The sequence below is a fragment of the Anticarsia gemmatalis genome, chromosome 8, assembly GCF_050436995.1.
Source record: "Anticarsia gemmatalis isolate Benzon Research Colony breed Stoneville strain chromosome 8, ilAntGemm2 primary, whole genome shotgun sequence".
NCBI classification, from domain to species: Eukaryota; Metazoa; Arthropoda; class Insecta; order Lepidoptera; family Erebidae; genus Anticarsia; species Anticarsia gemmatalis.
This window is the reverse complement of record NC_134752.1, coordinates 9,209,094-9,229,341: the sequence shown is the minus strand read 5'-3', so window position 1 is coordinate 9,229,341 and position 20,248 is coordinate 9,209,094. Positions and strand designations below refer to the sequence as shown.

The window sequence follows — 20,248 nt, the reverse complement described above, 5'->3', positions numbered from 1 at the left end:
TTTTAAATTTGTGCATACCGACTAAAAACCTGACGGTGTTCCTTCAACAGTCATCTAGAGGGATGGAATAGGTAGACAGGAAAAAATAAAATTATAAAAAACCCGATTGCGTCAAAACAAAATGAAAAAATCGAATAACTTCAAATAAAAAGTAAATAGGAAAAAACAAGCCTTCGTATAATCTGAATAATAAACGTTCAGCCCATCCCGGCTTCGCACGGGCATAATATTATAATAAAAGAAAGTATTGTATATTATTTTTCACTTTAATTTTATTGTAATTTTTCTTTTTATTTATACTTATACTAATTGTTAAAAGGTCATATCCGCAAAACGAAAGCCATTTAATTAATTGTGTAATAAAGTTTGTGAGTATGTATGTATGGATGTTTGTTACTCTTTCACGCAAATACTACTGAATCGATTACGATGAAATTGGTATGTAACCGAAGACCCAGAATAACACATAGGCTACTTTTTATCCCGGAGTTCCCTAGGGATCGGAATTTACACGGGAAGGGTTTCCACGCGGAAGAAGAGCAGGGGCCTCTAGTACTTCATATTTCCTCTCGTGTTAGTTATTCTGTGATTTTACTGAATTTATGATTCAGACAGCTTTACCGACCATCATCATGAGAGCAACGAGAGCAAGTGAACGACTTTACTTTTATTATTCTTGTTGTTCATATTTTCGTTTTTGTGATGAGGTCTACCTTGAAATGAGGTAATACATTTTTAATTTTTCATTTGACCAGGCTGATGCTAAAACACCCACGAGAGACCCAAGCGTAAATGTTATTTGCATATAAAAGACTTTGAAATATTATGAGTAATATTCACTCTAATAGCAAGACAAGTACGATCAGATTTTTAGTTTCTCAGAACCCAGAGCTTTTAAGAAACAAGTCCTCCCTTTTTAAATTGTTAAATTTTAAAATAAAAACAAACTGTCTTCGTACAAAAAATGAAATCAATATCTGAATTCGGGAACACAAATATTGTTGTTGTAAATCTCGAAATAAATAACTTTTGTTTATATATGTATACTAAATACATTTTTTACATTATAAAAGCTCGTCACGAAAGTTAATTTTATATATCCCTAATGATTTTTTATGAACTTAAATGAAGACGTAATGTATGGGAAATGTAAACAGAAAGAAGTTTATTGACTATTTTGAATGTTTATCAAAACTGAATGTAAACAAAATTGTATTGTTTGCACTTCCCCTTAGTAAAGGTTTGCCACAGGAAGAACTTAATATTAGATCTAATTTAAATGTAATTATGCATAATCTGACATGCCAAATTAATGGTATTAATTATAATAAATTTCATTTTATTGACACTAACAGGATTGTTAGTAATTGCTTATACACGACCAAAGATAGTTATTATCTTTCTTATTATTGTAAAAGACAAATAGCAATTTCGCTATCCTATTTTATTTCTATTACAGCCAAGAACTTGGCTAAACAAGTTGCTTCTATTGAGCAACATAATATTGACATTTCAAATAACTTAGCCAGTAATTTGGCTAATAATTTTGACATTCCAAATAAAAATTATGACATGAATGTTGACATGACATGTAATTTAAATTAAATCATGAGACAAAAGAGGTAACCTCTTGCAAAATAGATCAATCGAGTGTAAAGTGCCCTAATATAATTAAGAAAAATAGAAATGTAATTAACCTGGTGCATCAGAACATTAGAGGAATTATGGGTAAAGAGCTAGAAATTGAATTGTTCATGAATTGTAATTGTATTGATATATTTTGCATAACTGAACATTGGCTAAAAAGCAATCAATTCATGTTCAACTTCAACAATCACCAGGTTGGCAGTTCATTCAGCAGGGAACATTCCATACATGGTGGTTCACTCATATTAATTAATAAACAGTTAAAGTACAAGGAACGCCATGATATTGTTTCTCTCTCTGTTGAACGGACTGCAGAAATAGCTTGTATAGAAGTAGAACAGTTTATTGTATTGAGTGTATACAGGCCTCCTTCTGCGTTGTATGATAGTTTCGAGAGTATTATGGAAGATGTTTTAAATAAGGTAACAAATTTAAACAAATTTGTTATTATTTCTGGAGATTTTAATATAAATTTATTGGAGAATTCTAGTTTATGTATTAAAATAAAAGCTCTCTTTCAATCATACAATCTGAAGTACTTGTTTTTGGAGCCAACAAGAATAACTGCCACAACAGCCACATGTTTGGATAACATTTTCACTAATATCAAAATTAATGATAAGAAAATTATTAATCAATTAGATTCGGATCATTGTGGACAACTAATTTCATTTGATGCTAAGACTAAACATGTGGCTAAAAGAAAGATTTCTATTGTTCCCAAAACCGTTAATCGTTTTGAAAGTTTTAAAAATAAATTAGCTTTTAGTCTTCCATTTCTAAAACATAATAATGATCCTAACAAGTTATATAATAATTTTTTTAAAATATTTTGTTCTGAATTTGATTCAGTATTTACTTCCAGAATGATTACGGTCCAAGACAGTGCTACCTTTAGTGAATGGGCTACTTTAGGTATACATAAGAGTAGAGCTAGGCTTTTTGAGCTATATGAAGAGAGAAATCATAATAGAAGTGAAGGATTTCAGACGTATGTTAAGAATTACTCAAAATTGTTTAGAATAGTTTGTAGAACTGCTAAGGCTCGCTACTTGAGTTCAAAGATTAAGAATAGTAATGATAAAATTAAAATGACTTGGAATGTAATTAATAGTGAGACTGGAAGAGTAAGGGGCCACGATCGTGAATATTGCTTGAGTGTTGATAACAGAACCATTAGGGCGGATTCCGACGTAGCCCATGCTTTTGAAAATTTTTTCACAGACATTCCAATCTCGACTACCCAATCTTTGAACTCATCACCCACTGTCGCTGAAAGCATTCTTAAAGAAAACGTTACTATGTGTAACACTACTTTTAGGTTTGACTATGTCTCGCATCAGGACATTATAAAAGTTTTTAATAGTATTAATGTAAAAAATACTGCAGATCTTTGGGGTAATTCAGTAGTCATTACAAAATCTATTATTGATCTAGTTGCGCCCCAATTAGCTCTAATATTTAATAAGTGCGTAGATGGTGGTGTGTTTCCTGATCTAATGAAACATAGTAAAGTAATACCATTATTTAAGTCAGGCAGTACATCAGACCCCACTAACTTTAGACCTATTTCAGTACTGCCTACATTTAGTAAAATCTTTGAAAAATTAATATTCGATCAAATGCATTGTTTCTTTACTAAACACAATTTATTACATAGGAAACAATTTGGCTTCACAAGGGGTCGCTCCACTATCGATGCTGGTGTTGAGCTTGTGAACCACATCTTCGACGCCTGGGAGGACTCACACGATGCTCTCGGCATTTTCTGTGATTTGTCCAAGGCGTTCGACTGTGTCCCTCATGAAACATTGATCAGGAAATTACATCACTACGGTATACAACATTCGGCACTGAATCTTCTTATCTCGTATTTGGATAATAGGATTCAGAGGGTCGAGGTTAACGGTAAGCGATCTGCGGGATCTGCGGTTAAAATGGGGGTGCCTCAAGGCTCAATACTCGGTCCTTTTTTGTTTCTAGTTTATATTAATGATTTACCACATCTTGTTAAGGATAGTCACGAGATAGTACTGTTCGCAGATGACACTTCATTATTGTTTAAACTTAAACGACAACAAACCACTCTTGACGACGTGAACATTGCTATCTCAAAGGTGGTACACTGGTTTGATGTTAACAATTTGCTTTTAAACGAGCAAAAAACTAAATGTATAAAATTTGTAACACCTAATGTCAAACCAGTGAAAACAGCAGTAAAGATGAAGGAAGATGTGTTGGACCTTGTGGATAGTGCTAAATTCTTAGGCATTACAATAGATTGTAAGTTACAGTGGGGACCACATATATCACAATTGGCGAATAGACTTAGTTCTGCAGCCTACGCGGTCAGAAAAATTCGTCAAGTTACTGATATTGAAACAGCTAGGTTAGTCTACTTCAGTTACTTCCATAGTGTCATGTCTTATGGAATTCTACTCTGGGGTAATGCTGCCGACACCCAAACCATCTTTGTGCTGCAGAAAAGGGCTATTCGTGCAATTTATAACTTAGGAAGTAGACATTCACTACGGGAAAAATTCAAGGAAATAAATATAATGACAGTGGCAAGTCAATATATTTATGAAAATTTAATTTATGTACATAAAAATATCGCTCTTTTTAAAAAAAAGAGTGACATGCACAACTTAAATACACGCAATAAAGACAAACTTGTTATCCCAGCCACTAGGCTCCAAAAAATAAATAAATCCTTCAGAGGTCAGTGTGTGCGATTCTACAATAAAATCCCGAGTGAAATTCAAAATTTAAGTCTCAATAAATTTAAGTTATTAGTTAAAAGTAATTTATGTCGTAAGGGATATTATACTATTAAAGATTATTTAGATGATAACAAAGCTTGGGACTGTGCTGCTTCTACCAAGTCTATTTCAAAATAATGTATTACAATTTGATATTATGACATTGTTATTAATTTATTATGACATTGTTATTAATTTGTTATATTTCATTATTATGACATTGTTATTAATTTGGAAATATTGACATTTAAAAAGAGCAAGCCGTGAGTTTCTTGCCGTTTCTTCTCACGAGCAACAGCTTTTCCGAAACGGTGGTAGATAAAAAATATTTTGACGATTTCAAATACTTGTTAAAGTTTATGAAATAAAGAATATTTGACTTTGACTTTGACTTTGATGTAGGTTACAAAATAATCTGAAAATGATTGACAAGCTTTGTATCGTGAAAAATGGTATAAATTAAATGTTAAGTATGATTAATTCATAGTTTAATCTACTTTTGAGGGCATTACGGAAGCTTGTTTTTGTAAATGTTTTTTTACAATCGATAAATATAGATTTTTTTAGTTTTTACCTGATTACATGCGTATATAAAGTTTAATTCTTGTACTACTGACCGTAGAGTAGTTTACCAGTTAAGAGCCTACCTACGATTGAATTCCTGATTTGAATTTGGTAATGTTTAAAAAATAATGTAATGTCATCGGATCTTGACCGCCACGTCAAGTTTCAAGTCATTGGGATAAAAGTAAGTGTTTATTAGGCTTTCAAGATTTGTCCCGAACTAACTTTCATACACTGTAAGTTGAATAAAAGGATTTAAAAGTTAACAAACCATTGAGGCTCAAGAGATATAAAAATACAATGTGAAACAAATCAAAATAGCGATTCGATTCGTTCCGACCCAGAGCGGCCTAAAGAAATCGAAACAATAAATCCTGAAATTTTATGGGTGCCGCAGAAGGAAGAATAAAATTATCAACTTTTACGAATTGGACAACTCATAAAACTTTAAGGTCGCAACAACTTAATAAAAACACCCAACAGTTATTTCCCCACAGGCTTTACCTCTGAACTATGTGTTAAAACTGGAGTAACAATAGCAGCACGATAAATGGGTCTAAAAATACACCGAAGTATATTTAAAAAATATTTTGGAATAGATATTTCAGACATTAAATTTTATATTATCGTTTTTAGAGTTCCATACCCAAAGGGTAAAAACGATGCGAAAACCTATTGCTATTATCAATATCGAGGTTAATAAAAACAAAAATTAAAAATTAATTATAGTCGAATATCGACTACTGGGCGACCACTAATTTTCGAAATAAGAAGACGAGTTATATTTTACTAACATACGAGATTATAATTGAAATGAATAGTCAAGATACATATAACTCAAAAGTGGATATAAAGATCTTGATAACTAATGCACTAGACGATAATATTATCATCTTATTAACTGTGGATATCATTCACATTTGTGATAACTACAAAAATCTATAAAAATAGGGATAAACTCTGTACAGACCGTTGCATTTCGCCTGCGAGATTGAATATTGCCACACAAACTTAACTCGATTGGAAACTTTGCGGATCGAAATAAAATAGGTGCAAACCTTTTGTTTAGCTCCCATAGCTAAGCTAGTTTATCATATTAATTACGGTAAATATTGTCACTGGTGTTCCGTTTTAGAGTTCTATGGCCGAATAGATTGCAATACTTTTCGCAAATAAAAGAAACAAAAATTTAGCTTTACCCTTTAACGAATCCTAAGAACATTTTTATATATCTTTATAATATCCTGATATCTGCCCAAGTAACAGCGACCCAAGCTCTATAGCCGCTGGTCATTCTCCCCTGTAAAGTGGACATGCACAGAAAAATAATCAGCTTTTATAATATAACGAAGGTTTGGCCTTCGTGATCTCCTACTCTATGACGCTATTGTGAAACTATTTTTATTTTATCCATAAATAAATACATAGCGATATTTTATGATCGCTTAGTTTTAGCAATAATACATACATAATTAACACTATTATTTACCCCACAGCTGTGAGAACAACCGCCCTCCCCTTCGGACGACTTTTAATTACTTAATTAACTTCTAATTCTTGAGGTATTTGTTTTAAATAAAATAGTGTAAAGTTTAGGACAAGTATATTATTTTGATATAAATAAACGAAGGTTTACCTAAAATGGTTTCAGAAATATGCCAACCCACAATTTTTTTAAACCGCTTTTAGATTATTGTGAGTTACATACTATATGTTAGATAGACACACAGTATAGCGAATTTTGAACTTGTGGAGGCGGACAATTCGGTCAGTCTTTGTTTTGGTCCTTCTTATCATTACCGCGGCGTATGCAGCAGATGATCCTAAGATGCGTGATTTCTCCAGACTTGGTTGACAAATAAGTACATTATAGTCACTACTTTAGATTTATTGCATATACAAACTAATTAAGAAAGAATAAAGTATTTTCCTTCATATGGTACAGCATTCTTTTAAATGTGTACAGTAGTTCCGGAGATTACCTACAACATACATAAAAGCTTGTAAAATCTCACTCTTTTTAGAATTGTAGTGTAGAGGATCAGAATAACTAACGCAGTGTAAGAAACTTTCCTAGGTTCATAGACGCGTCTGACACCATAAATAGCTTTTTACAATATTTTTTTATAGATAGCAGGATCCAGTAAAAGTATTTTCTAAATGCATATATGTATAGTTGCATAATATCTTTAATCATTCCTTGAACGTACATTTTTGCGCATTCTATTTATAAAAATTATAACGATTGCGTAAATATCAATACAGCTACCGTCGAGCGAGGATGGGAGCAAGATCATTTTCAAGTAATTGTCGTTGACACGATAGGAGCGCCGCTCGAACGGTCACGGACTCGAACTTCAATGCTATGTGACATTTGCACAAAACCGACTTGCCACCCACTAGTTGAAATTGAAAGTTTCCGTTGATGGAGCTAATAGCCCTTTCCTAACGTAAAACTCATTGGTACAACCACGGTGCTATTGATTTGATTGGAGCTTTTTAAACAGGCCTTTGCGTACACTCTGTTTAATGGCGCTACTATCCAAATATGAACCCGGGCCCCCACCACCTAAGCCTATGACAATCAAAATTTAAATAATCATTAAGTCACTCTAAAGTAAAAGAAAGTATGTATTTTGATATTATAATATGTATAGTTATCATCAAAACATATTGCGGGCGATTTGAGGTGCGCGGTGTAGAGCGGTGAACTATAGACGAAGAATAGTAAAAAAATATCTACTAATATGGGAAAAGAAAAAAGTGTAAATGAATCTGTTGACTTCATATGAAATTCGGCGGAAGCTAGAGTTCATATTATTATGATGACACTCCTGTAAATTAGGTTAATTTAAAATTTACCCGAAAATTTCTGCATCACTGATTATTGGAAAATATTTGCGCGCTATTTGGCTCTAAAATCTTTACTACATGATGGTGTAAAAAGATATGTACCTACCTATAGATCAAAATGTAAAGTTCTTTCTAAGAACACAAACAAACCAAAACAACTTGATTTTCTTATCTCCATCCTCCTCCGTGCGTCATTTTCTTCAGTGCTGAGGGTCGTCAACGCTACACTCAGAACTTTGACGGATCATCTCGTCCTGAATGACGGCCTGTCATCCGTTTCTTGCGGCCTCGGTGTCACGGGCCCAAATACACGGAAATTTATTAATCAGACAAACGTGAGCCAGTAAGCATTAGTTTTTTTACTAATTATGTCCAGTCATACTATTATCGGCTTTATAATTCAATATAATTCGTTGTTGAGTGTACTAGATTATTCCGTTTTAACTTTAGTAGTTGTGTCATCACTACTTTGCTTGATGTGCCTGTTTGATGTAGTTTTTGAGCTGTTGAGCATAGTTATATAGCATAGCATGTGCTAAAATGTTATGAGGCCACGAGATTTAAACAAATATATAGCTTAGTTGTAACAAAATGTGAAACAAATAAAAATAAAAAATTGTTTTGTAAATTGTTTAATTTATGGTTTGTTGATCCGGTCCCCTAGCCGGGGGGGCCAGTGCGCCGCACCGCCTGGCCCTACCATGACCACTAAGAACAGCTCTTGTATTTGTACTACTACAAACAACAAGCAAGTATGCAAACAGTTCGACCTATTTTAGTTTAATACATAGATTCTACGTCAGTCGTCATAAGGGTGCCCGCAGGCACTAGAAAGCCTTTATTAAAGGAACGGTACATCCGCAAAGGGAATTCCAGGTTAGCTAAATGTTGGATAGCTCGAGGCGTGGGGCAATGAGGCACGGATTCACTCGCCGATATCGGTAGAGCACGCACAAGGTGAAGCAACCGAGAAAGGGCAAATCGGAGCAATATAAAACGAGGCACATCCTCGCAAACAGTATTCAGAAAACAACTGAACAGCAAAGAGCGCCTGTCAATTTGTACACAACAATTAGCGACATGACCACTACTCTGGTAAGTCAGCGCGATTCTATTCTTAACAATACAAGATTAGGAAGCCCACTAAATCTAATTACGTTTTACCTAATATGATCATTTTCAAAATATGCACTCGAAAAACCTACCTTATTTTCATTCAGGCTGTCTGGTATACATACAGAAACAATTAAAACTTACGTTAACGGTCCTTTAAACTATTAATCATCATTTTAAAATCTACAACTACAGCTTTGAAATAATAATAATAATTGTACCTGCTATTATTTTCAGTTAATAGTTTCGATGACGCTGCTAGCGTACGGGTCTTGTGGTCGTTTGGAGCCACAATACCTACCTCCTCGCCCCGGTGGTGGCGGTGGCAATGGAGGTGGTAGTGGCGGGCACGGCGGCGGCGCGGGCGGCGGCCTTGGTAACGGGGGACTCGGCGGAGGTTTTGGTTCCGGCGGCGGTGGTCATGGAGCCGGCAATGGCGGACTAGGCGGCGGTTTCGGGGGTGGCAGCGGCGGTGGCGGCAGCGGCAATCAAATACCCATCACTAAATTCGAGAATGTTAACAATGGCGATGGCACTTACCACTTTGAGTATGATTGTTTTTAACACTTCAATTCTATTGGATATTATTTGTTGCCTTAACTAAAACTCGAATCAACTAATGGTATGGTAACACATGCTTTCACAACTTGTTACTTATTTACAGCTATGAAACCGGCAACGGAATATCAGCGCACGAAAGTGGTTCACCAAGTGCTCAGGGTCCCGAAGGTCCCGCGGTGACGGCCGAGGGCGGATTCTCGTTCCGCACCCCCGACGGCCAGCAGATTCAACTCACTTACACCGCCGATGAGAACGGCTTCCACCCTGTGGGTCCTCACCTACCTACACCCCCACCAATCCCTGAAGAAATCCTCCGCTCTATTGAATTCAACAAGCGCAACCCAGGGTAAGCATATGAACTCTTATATCTTCGAGAAAATAACTGTCCAATGTATATGTGAAAATAACTGTACCAAAAGCAGCAAAAGTATAAATTGTTTTTATCAGTACAGTCGTAACTTACAACTACCGTAAATAATAGTACAGAAATTGTACGCGTTTTGTAATTGGACCAAATGAGTGGCTTTATTTATTTCAATTACAGACACTAAAGGAACGAAGCAAGATTGAAATGCTCTAGATACAAATGCGAAAGGCTTATTTTTATAGGCATATAGAGTTGTAAGGAAAAATCACTATTCAGAGTTTTTAATTTAGGCTAAACCTATCCATCGGCCTGTAAATACAAAGCAGATTAAGTTTATTTGAGTACCCTAAGGAGTTCTCTCCATCTATACAAAAAGCGAAAGGCTCACTCGCTCATCATGAAGTCTAAGAAACTACTAGGGCTGTAAATTTAAAGTTTTACAGGCGGGTTGTTTTAGGACGTAGGTGCTCAATATGATGGGATTTCACAAAAGTCAACCCCTAAGAAATTAAAATCCCTATTTTAACTTTGAATATAAGTTCGTCATTTTTCTGTTTAGATATCTGATTAGGAATAAATAAATAAAGGGGTCAGACTTTTTGGAAAACCATCGTTCACCATCTAAGGGAATAAAATAGGAGATCAAATAGTTTAGGGGAGTTCCCTAATTTTTGGAGCTAGAAAATGTAAAATTTTGGTTTAGCTCTCTGATTAAAAATTAAAAAGAACATGTGTCATGTTTGAAAAAAACATCCCTTAGGGGGTTTGAAACACGGAGGATAAAAGTTTAAAGGAGAGTTCTTTTTAAACTTGAATCGATTTAATTTTACATCGTTATAGTAGAAGACCCTGGATGAAACGTAAGTTGCTATTTTCAGAAATAACTGCAGGTCTGTTAATTCGTAATATTAGTATGGTAAGGGTTAAGGGTATTGATACTGAGATTACTTACTGACTTAATTACCTACTCCAACTCTCATGTATGCCAGTATTAGTTACCAGGCAACAAGATTTGCTTCCCGGGCTCCCAGGCAAGACGCAATAAAACTTTCAGATGCCTATACATCGAAAATATTCAGAGAAATATCGGAAAGCACTCATCAGCACAAAGTTAGCACAAAGTTATTATAACTTTCTGAAACAAAAGATGATAATATTTTGTAATTAAATAATATTACACTACACCTCGAAAGTGATATTTTCTAAAATAGTGCTAATTATTGACATACCTTATAGCTTAAATACCTTATAAATTGGCAGTTCTCAATATTCCTAAACAACAAAATTGCAAGCATCAAAGCTTCGCCGACAAAAAATAATCAAATTGTTTATTGTTTTTTCAGAGGTGAGGGTTCCTACAACGGCGGTAGTGGTTCCGGCGGCAATGGCGGTTCCGGATCGGGCGGTGCCGGTAATGGCTACCACTATTGATCTCAGTTAATTCACGCAGCATAACAGTTTGAAATCGCAAGTAGAATTATAGTGTAAGGATATCTGTGTGCTCTTCCAAGATCTTTAAGTGATATATTTTCCGATTTGCAAAATGACAAAAACAATAGAAATATAATCAAGAGTATTCCAAGTTCTCACACCACTTTTATGAAAATACTTACTGTTAATAGCCAAAAAGTTTCTACTCCTTAAATTCGAAACATGAATGAATGACATAAACTGTAACAAAGAAAGCTATGTTTAAAAAAAGATCTGGATGCAAAGTGTTTTTGCTTGCGATTTCAAAGCAATATGAGCGCACGTGACTTCTAAACGATAATGACTGCTTGAACACAAGAGGAGGACTGTGATACCACAACATGCTCGCACTCTCTATTTATTTAGTAAATAACTGTAGTTTGAAAATGTAAATATGCAAGGTGTATGAATAAACGTATGTTTATGTGAATATATTTTTTAAATACCCAGTGTTGAATCACTCAATCTTGTTGATGAAAGTTTTTAAAACCTATCATTACTAAAACATAATGAAAAAAGATGTCATATTTATGACAAAATGTTTTATTCCTAATTTAATTGTACAAAATTGCAAGTGTTTAGAAAGCAGAGAACTTGACATCAAATAATTAATTCATATTGTTGAATATATTAATGCAGCACAATCTCCTAAAATGTATATGTTACGAAGAAATTAAAACTGTGTGTTCTTGCTGAACACCTACGCAAATGCTACCCACCTCAGATTTGAAGAGCACCAAATTTTGAGACGTTCATAACCAGTCTTGCCCACTGGTTATTAAACAATCAGTGTTTCACCTTTGCCTGATATACGCCGCGCCGTGCAGTATTTATGTCTTCTTTCATCTCTTGATTTGTCAGTGTGTTCCTTTGAGGTGCAGGAGTATTTTTTTCTTCTTGTAGCGATATCTTTAACAGCTGGTTTGCCTTTAATAGCAATAGTTTAAGATGGCACTGTCATAAGCAGAAGTATTTATAACAAATATTGAAATATTTGATGGTAGATCAAATTAGAAGGAAAGCGCCATCTGGTGAACCGCGAGAGAAAACTGAATACAACGCCATCTTTTGACGGTAGAATCAATTAATCATCGTTTTCGAACCCTAGAAAGTCGTATATAATCTACACAAGTATAGTAAGTGGTACGCAACTGCCGCGCAAAGATAGATCTGAGTTTTTCTGATAAAAAATCAGTGTTTGCGCGGTGTTTAAAAGATAAAGTGGTAGCCTTCCGTGCTTCGAAAAATACCTGAAACCGTCGCAATAAGCTATAAGCATAATGGAATAGAAAGTGTGCCTGTGTAATATACACATACTTGAGCACTATGAACAAATCCTGCACAGTTTGCTGGTTTTACTGAAACTGGCTATCATAGCCGTTTATCGGCCAGGACGAAATTACTTCTAATATTAGTAAGCCCCGATGACTTTTAAAGAAGTATCGCCTCAGGTTAAGTTTTGAAGGTTTATTTGAAACATTTGCTGTTACCATCTATCGGATAGGTTATCCAACACTTATTCTAGAGCCAAGAAACTGAATTGTAAACTGCACAAATAAATTTTAACCACCAATTACGAATAAGTGAATTTTGTTCGTTCGTTACGTAAGTATGACCGAGGCAACATTCTCAAAATAAACAATTGAACTGAAACGTGAGCTTTGAACCATTTGCGAAACCTCTAATTGACTACTGCAGAGCATGGACATGTTCCACGCATAGAATAAATGAGCAAAGAAATGCAGAAAGAATTTCGGGTACACTATTAAATCGTCAAAAAGAGGGATACCTAACATGCTGTGCTTTGCTGATTTGGTCGTTCTTTTAATATTAAAGTACACGATGGAAACGATATGAATAATATAAATTTAACTCATTAATGTCCCACTGCTGGGCAAGGGTCGCCTCCCGTAATGAGTGACGGGTTAGGCCTTGAGTCCACCACGCTCGCCAATTGCGGGTTGGGGACTTTGCATATCTTCAAGAACTGTTCTAAGGAGCTCTTAGACGTGCAAGGTTGCATCCCGATGTTTTCCTTCACCATTGGAACAAGTGATTATTATTTGTAATACACACATAACTTCGAAAAGTCGTTGCCTTACTCTTAACTTATACCACTCGGCTATCAATACGTACGCAAATTTTGAGCAACTAAACCGAATTGGAGAAAGGAATATCCTCCTCGCCGATATTCGGTTAAAACCAGCCAAATATACAGGAGTTTGTTTGTAGTGTACAACTGCGCACAAGACACAGGTACACTCTCCACTTCCTACTCTCGTAGCCCGATGGGACGTCTAAATAGGCACGACCAGTGAGAGGTCAGGCGCGAGACCATCGGTTTCACGTGCTCTCCGAGGCACAGAGGTCTACTTCCTAACTCCGGGCATTCTCAATATAATTCTAACCTGGTGTGTCTATGGTGTACGGATTAGGTGTTTTCCTTCGATGCTTGGCAAAAAAACACTAACCAATTACACTGTGCTTTCATTGTGCATTCACCTAGAGAAGGTATATAATAATGTAGTGAACCATGGTGACTCTAGCCATGTATGTTGTTGGCACCCACTTCTTGCACGCTCAAATTACTCTATGAGGAGTAATTTTGGAGGCATCCACGGAGTGGCCTAACATCCCTAGGAGTGTTAGATATCTGTAGCACCGTCATGACTGAATAAATTTGCATTAGCGACGAATGATCTACCAGTTTATTTTTTGAAAATCTTTTCCTAATACCTCTTAAACCCCTTTTTCGCAGCCTGTTTGAAGGCCGCTAGCGTATCTTAAAGCGATGGAAATGAATTTTTTTTGAGAAGTTTTTTTTATTTGGGTAGTGAAAACAAGTCACTCGGTGCCCTATTAATGCTGCCAGAAGTATGACCACAGATTCTGTGTCACAGATTCATTAGTGTGTTGTTCAGGGAGTCACTTGTTTCAAACGCCAAGCGCGCGGGTAGTAAACTGGCAGTGTAGGGACTCCCATAGATGATTGTTTGTTGCTGATAGAAATGATGAGTTCTGTAGCTCGATTCTCTACTATTATCGACTACCGACAACCGACCTGTCATCGAGAAATTTTGTATGAAAATCTGATCAGCGCCTCTGACGGGCGTCGTAGGAAATGTTTTGGCAGTACATTCTAAATGTAACGGTAGTCGATAGTTGTAGAGAATTGAGCTGGTCATTGTTTGGTACTGTACACGAGTGCTTGAATACTAATTTTATTTTTCTGAAGATCCAAAGACCAAGTACCCTCATATAGTTAATAAACTAGCGACTAAAGTCTTTCCCTTGGTTCTCGATCGCTTAAACGTTGTGTTATTTGGCTCATTTTGAACCAGGCTAACTATCGACTGGGTTTTTGTTTCTGGGCTTTATTACTATATTTCAGTCAGTCAACTATCCTAGTACTTACAAGCGTGCCGAGATATGCCTGAATCAAACTTTCAAAACAAATCACTATTCCCCGCGAGTCTCCTTTCATGAATTAGTCAGATTTCGGCACCTAGCGCGATAATTTCTTCTTATGCAAAGCTACTCGTGCAAATTCCCAAAAAAAGCTTCCTGTTTAAATGAACATTATATTTTCGATTTCTTTATACCTATTTGCCTATTTAATAAGATTGTATTTTTTACTAGTGACATGTTTAATTCCACAATTGCCGGCAAAAGACGTCCATATTTTCTTCGGTGGCTAAAGTATGCCGACTTCTCTTAATTTACAGAAAAATACCTTACGCACATTTTTCAATAGGTCCTTAATCTATAAACTCAGTTTGAAGTCAGCAAAACGATTCTTCTAGTTTTGAGCCACATTTAAAATCGTGAAATTTTATCGCCCAGAAATGTTCTCAAGGCGGTTTTATTTCTCAGTGAGACACCGTAATTTATTTTGCTAGTAATAAAATTCAGATAAAAATTTTAATTTGGAACTTTTGTATTTATACTCGTACATAATGTATTTTTTTAAATTAATTATAACCTGACACTGTCCCATACAAAAAAACTGTTATTCGCAAAACTTTCTGAGTGCCCTAGTATTTATTAACATGTGGTAATAAAGAGGTTTTAAAAGTATGAAGGTGTAAAGCGACTCATGGAGCTGACTGTACCATCTGCTGAAGAGTTGCTTAGCATGGGAGACTAATGAATGAGGCATGCAGGAAAAAAGAAACGAAAATAAATGCGGATAGTATAAATGAAAAGGCGTTCGAAAAGCGCCAGCATATATACATCCACAACAGAGAGACCTCATCTACAATTCTCCCCTCTAAATTGCACCTAAAACATAGGTACATATTAAAGTATCTTACAAAATTGCAGTCTACTGAAGATTAGCTCAGCAATTCTGTATAATCAGATTACTTAATATGCGCAATCAACAATACTTGATGCACTCTTAGGCGTTATGTTTCGTTGCATTTCACAAGAAAACATTTCAATGCAGTTCATGGACAGTTAATGCACAGTTAATTTTTAAAATGGCAATATGCCTTAGTAATTATAATATTTTCGTAGTATGCTAAGTGAAATTGTGACAAATGAACATAATGCTCGACATAAAGTAGTTGCCAATATTCAAATAAATTAAGCAATAGTAAGGTATGATGAACTTTGATACCTAATAGTTTTAACTGACTCGCTTCAGAAAATCTCGTGTTGTCTTGTAAAAATTGGTCATTTGGTCCAAACTTGTGCCAACCTGTATCTGCATATGTAGATGCATCCTAAGACGTGTCTTACCCAATCAAACTTTAGCCTAGCCTCACATTTGTATCTGTTCTGAGAGGCTTTCGGATTGCTAATTCGGTTTGCCATCTTTAGACCAAAAACGCTTCGCTCCATGCCACTTTGGCACCTTTAGTTTGGACTTTTGAATTTCAGACAACGACCGAGTGTTTTTTTACTTGTACTTAAACATATTAATGAAATATCATACAGAAACCTGCCTGTGCACAGACAACCGTCCATTAATTTATAATCGAAACTATCTTATCATGTTTCCACGCGCTGACTTTGTCTGATATATCTTATCAACCCTCATTTTCGGGATTGACATATCAGTATCGAAGTCCATCCCTTAATCCTTGCAAAGGATAAATAATGAGCTTAATACGCAAAAACTTGAGCATAATTTTTGTAATTTAGAAAGAGGTTAAATACTGAATTGTTTTCTATCCAATGAAAACTGCTATCACTTTTAAGAGTAATAATTATAATGAAACTGGAGAAATAGTTGCAATAATTTTCGAGGCACAAGGTAGACCATATACCGTGAGCTGGCAAAGTAAGGGGGCTAGCGCCTGAATCATATAAGTAATAAGTTAATAAACGTCACACGGTACCACAATGAAACGCCAAACATCTTACGCTACAAACGTTACCACAACAAAATAACTGTAGACCCGATTCTCTACAGTCCTTACAACCATGTATCGAGAGTTTAACATTTGATTGTACTACAAAAATAGTTCCAACGGCGCGGCGGCGCCAGCTAGAGGCCCTGATCAGATTTACATACAAAATTTTTCAATATCTAGACAACTGTCGAAAATTATTCGTGGCATAGAATCGAGCTGAACACATGAACAGTAATGAACACTGTTAATCCTGGTAACAAATGTGTTTGTTTTTTTTTTTGCAAAAGAAGAAAGAAAAACCCATACAAACTCTCGCATATAATATAATTATGATATTGGTAAGATTATGTAATAGCTCAATGTTAAAAATATCAATGTTTAACATTAGTAGCGATTTAAATCGTCCTATCTACGGTGATACATACCATTATCAACACTCATGGCTATCGTTAGCACTTGCTAGCTCTGACTTGTTAGTAAACAAACAGCTCCACGTCTATTTCTTACGCTTTTAAAAGTTCCGATGTACTCGAGTTCGTTTAATAATGTTAATCAACTCATTGTATGTTTTTTGATATTCTGTGGTGTTTGTTCTTCCACCATGGCTCTTTTCATGTATTGTAAAATTATCAGAATGTTCGAACAGTATTTTAACACAATTTCGATTCTGAATTAAATACTGTAAGAAGTCCATAATAAAATGTAACGTGGCGTACAAGTAATAGCGCTAAAAACTATTTCAAGCCAATTCAAGCCCCGCCCACCAGTCGGTCGATCTCTGACCTTCTTAGTTATATATCAAATTCTAGTACTACGTCTATAAGGCATCCTTGAGACCAACATAAAATCTTTAAACCAAATCATTGCCCGAATTTAGTATTGGCAACAATAATCACGCCGGCGGGGGGTGGCCGCAATGGAATGTCGAATGTGTCGAATGCTCTTCACAAATCTGAATACGCCCTGACTGATATCGAGCAAGGTTTCAAATGGAAGGGTTACATCAATATAAAAACAGAGCAAATCTAAGTGCAGTTATCATTCAGTGAATAGCATTCTGGAGAACAGCATCTCAACCAAAAAAACTGTAATAAATCATCGAAATGGCTGGTCTTAAAGTAAGTAGTATTTTTAGTGTTCATTTTTAAATCAGTCCATCGCTATTATTGATCCATTTTTCTGATAGAACATTTCAATATTTGAAACGTATTACATCACCAAATAAAGCATGAAATTATTCATCATACTTAAGTATTGCCTTTGGTTGAAACGCCAGCAACCTATCATTACATGGCACATTTTTGATTTATAAACGCAATACACCTTTGCCATTGATTGACATGTCTGGTAAGGAAATTGACCTGGCATTCCTTAATACTGCCATAAAACACAATATGCTACTTTATCTTAATTTTGTATCATTAGCTCATCTCCGTCCTTGCTCTGATGTCTGCGGTGTCTGCTGGTCACTTAGGGCACTTCCAGCCCTCTACAGGGTACAGTTCATTCGGCGCAAACGCATACAGCGCCGCGTCGGCGTATAGCGGCAGCTACAATGGTGGTGCACATATTCCTATCCTGCGATATGAAAACGTGAACAATGGTGACGGCACGTACAGATACAAGTAAGCTCTGCTTTATATTTTATTCGTCACAATTTGTAAACGTAAACTACGTTTTTTAACGAAATACGCAAAAAGTATTAACGTGAAACAAGAATACGTTGGTCAAAACATACTCGTGTCAAAGATTTCTGCACCTGCAAGACTGTACTCCTACAAACATCATATCTTATCTTATGAGTGGGGTACTGACCCTTTACCCGCTGACACTTCGAGCAACTCTCTACTTTGAATCACTTCCCTTCTCTTCCACTTGCAAACATAACTTACATACACAGTTTCTGATAATCATATTTAGTTAATCGTATTTACTGTTTTCGTTACAGCTATGAAACTGGTAACGGTATATCAGCTCATGAGAGTGGTGCCCCTCGCGCGCCCGGTCCTGAAGGCCCTGCTGTAACTGCTGAAGGAGGTTTCTCATACACTGCCCCTAATGGCCAGCAAGTATCCCTCTCGTACACCGCCGACGAGCACGGCTTCCACCCCGTCGGCTCCCATATTCCCACTCCTCCCCCCATTCCTGAAGCCATCCTCCGCTCGATCGAGTACAACAGACAGCATCCATCTTCGTAAGTAAATTTTAATTTACATTACAATATTTTTTTCTTTCTATTGTACGAGACAAACGTGCCTGGTACGAACTGACTGCTATATAGGTCTACTATATTTAGTATAATAGCGTGCATACGGCACTAACTTACATTTTGTTTCTCGAAGTACTTTACATAGCTAAGTAATAATTAAGACTAGCCGAGTTTACGTTCCGCACTGATTTCGAACGTTATTTTTTTGAGAATATACTAATTAGAGAACAGATTATTGCCAAACTCATTCTTACAATGTACTCATTTGACCTTTATAACATATCATAATATAGATAGTGTGCTATCACGAGGAACATGTTTTATTATTTCAAAAGTAGGTTGCAAGTACTGTCGTTACCGCTGGCGGCTCTTTGTGCTCTATAAGGAGACTTTGTTACTATAAAAAGCCTCATTCAGACATAACAATTTCGGAAACGACAAGGTGCAAGTTTACCATCTTTAGTCTTTAATCGTTGTTCCGAGGCGGATATTAAACGCAAAACTAATTACAAAAATAACAAACAATACATTTTATATAATCAGATCTTTACACCAGCACCCTTTGATTCGTCTGTAATAATTAATTATAAATTAAATAAATAAATAAGTTTAACTCGTTAATGTCCCACTGCTGGGCAAGGGTCTCCTCCCGTTATGAGGGAAGGGTTAGGCATTTAGTCCACCACGTTGGCCAAGTGCAGATTGGGATTAATAAATTAAGTTAATAAAAAAATTCTCAAAATGTCTTTCACTTATATAATTATGTGTTTTCAGCGGTGACGGCGCGTACAACGGCGGTCGTTACCACCACGGCTACAACTATTAAAGGGGCTCTCGATTCTAACAACTGACAGCGGCATGCAACTCTCAGACCGGCACTTCGACTAGATCAACTTTGTTAAGCATCTCTATTTATTCCATATTAAATGTTATTTGTTTTAGTAGCGTTAATAAAGTTATAAGTTTCAAGTATTTCTTCTTTTTTTACTGTCCCACTGCTGGGAAAGGGTCTCCTTCCGTACGAGGAAGGAGTTAGGTCTTGAGTCCACCACTTTAATCAAGTGCGAGTAGGGGACTTTGTACGCCTTCATAAATGTATTAAACTTTAGGCATGCATTTCATCAAGCTATGTTTTCCTTTAGCATTAGAGCAAGTAATAATTATTTCTAATACACACATAAGGGATAGCGCACACTGGTGACTTTTGTCGGGGTAGGGTGGACAACGACATACTGATTGACAAAATTGAATTGAGTCCATTGTTCTATGACAAATCCCTAAAGGATTATTCAAATAGTAATTTGAAAGCCATAACGTGAGAGGAACTTTGCGGTAAGGTGTT

The 20,248-nt window shown here is 35.9% G+C and overlaps 2 protein-coding genes across 2 annotated transcripts; both read left to right on the top strand.

Moving 5' to 3' along the window:
* The first annotated feature begins 8,852 nt into the window (after window positions 1–8,852).
* Window positions 8,853–11,759, top strand: LOC142974587 (pupal cuticle protein 20-like). The gene is made up of 4 exons (XM_076117006.1): window positions 8,853–8,921; window positions 9,177–9,487; window positions 9,604–9,846; window positions 11,211–11,759. Exons 1-4 carry the CDS (start codon window positions 8,907–8,909, stop codon window positions 11,296–11,298), a joined length of 657 nt encoding a protein of 218 aa, XP_075973121.1. The 5' UTR covers window positions 8,853–8,906; the 3' UTR covers window positions 11,299–11,759.
* Window positions 11,760–17,741: 5,982 nt separating this feature from the next.
* On the top strand, window positions 17,742–19,872 carry LOC142974669 (pupal cuticle protein 20-like). Its single transcript, XM_076117124.1, has 4 exons — window positions 17,742–17,815; window positions 18,123–18,322; window positions 18,646–18,891; window positions 19,681–19,872. The coding sequence occupies exons 1-4, from the start codon at window positions 17,801–17,803 to the stop codon at window positions 19,730–19,732; spliced, it is 513 nt and encodes a 170-aa protein (XP_075973239.1). The 5' UTR covers window positions 17,742–17,800; the 3' UTR covers window positions 19,733–19,872.
* The last annotated feature ends 376 nt before the right edge of the window (window positions 19,873–20,248 follow it).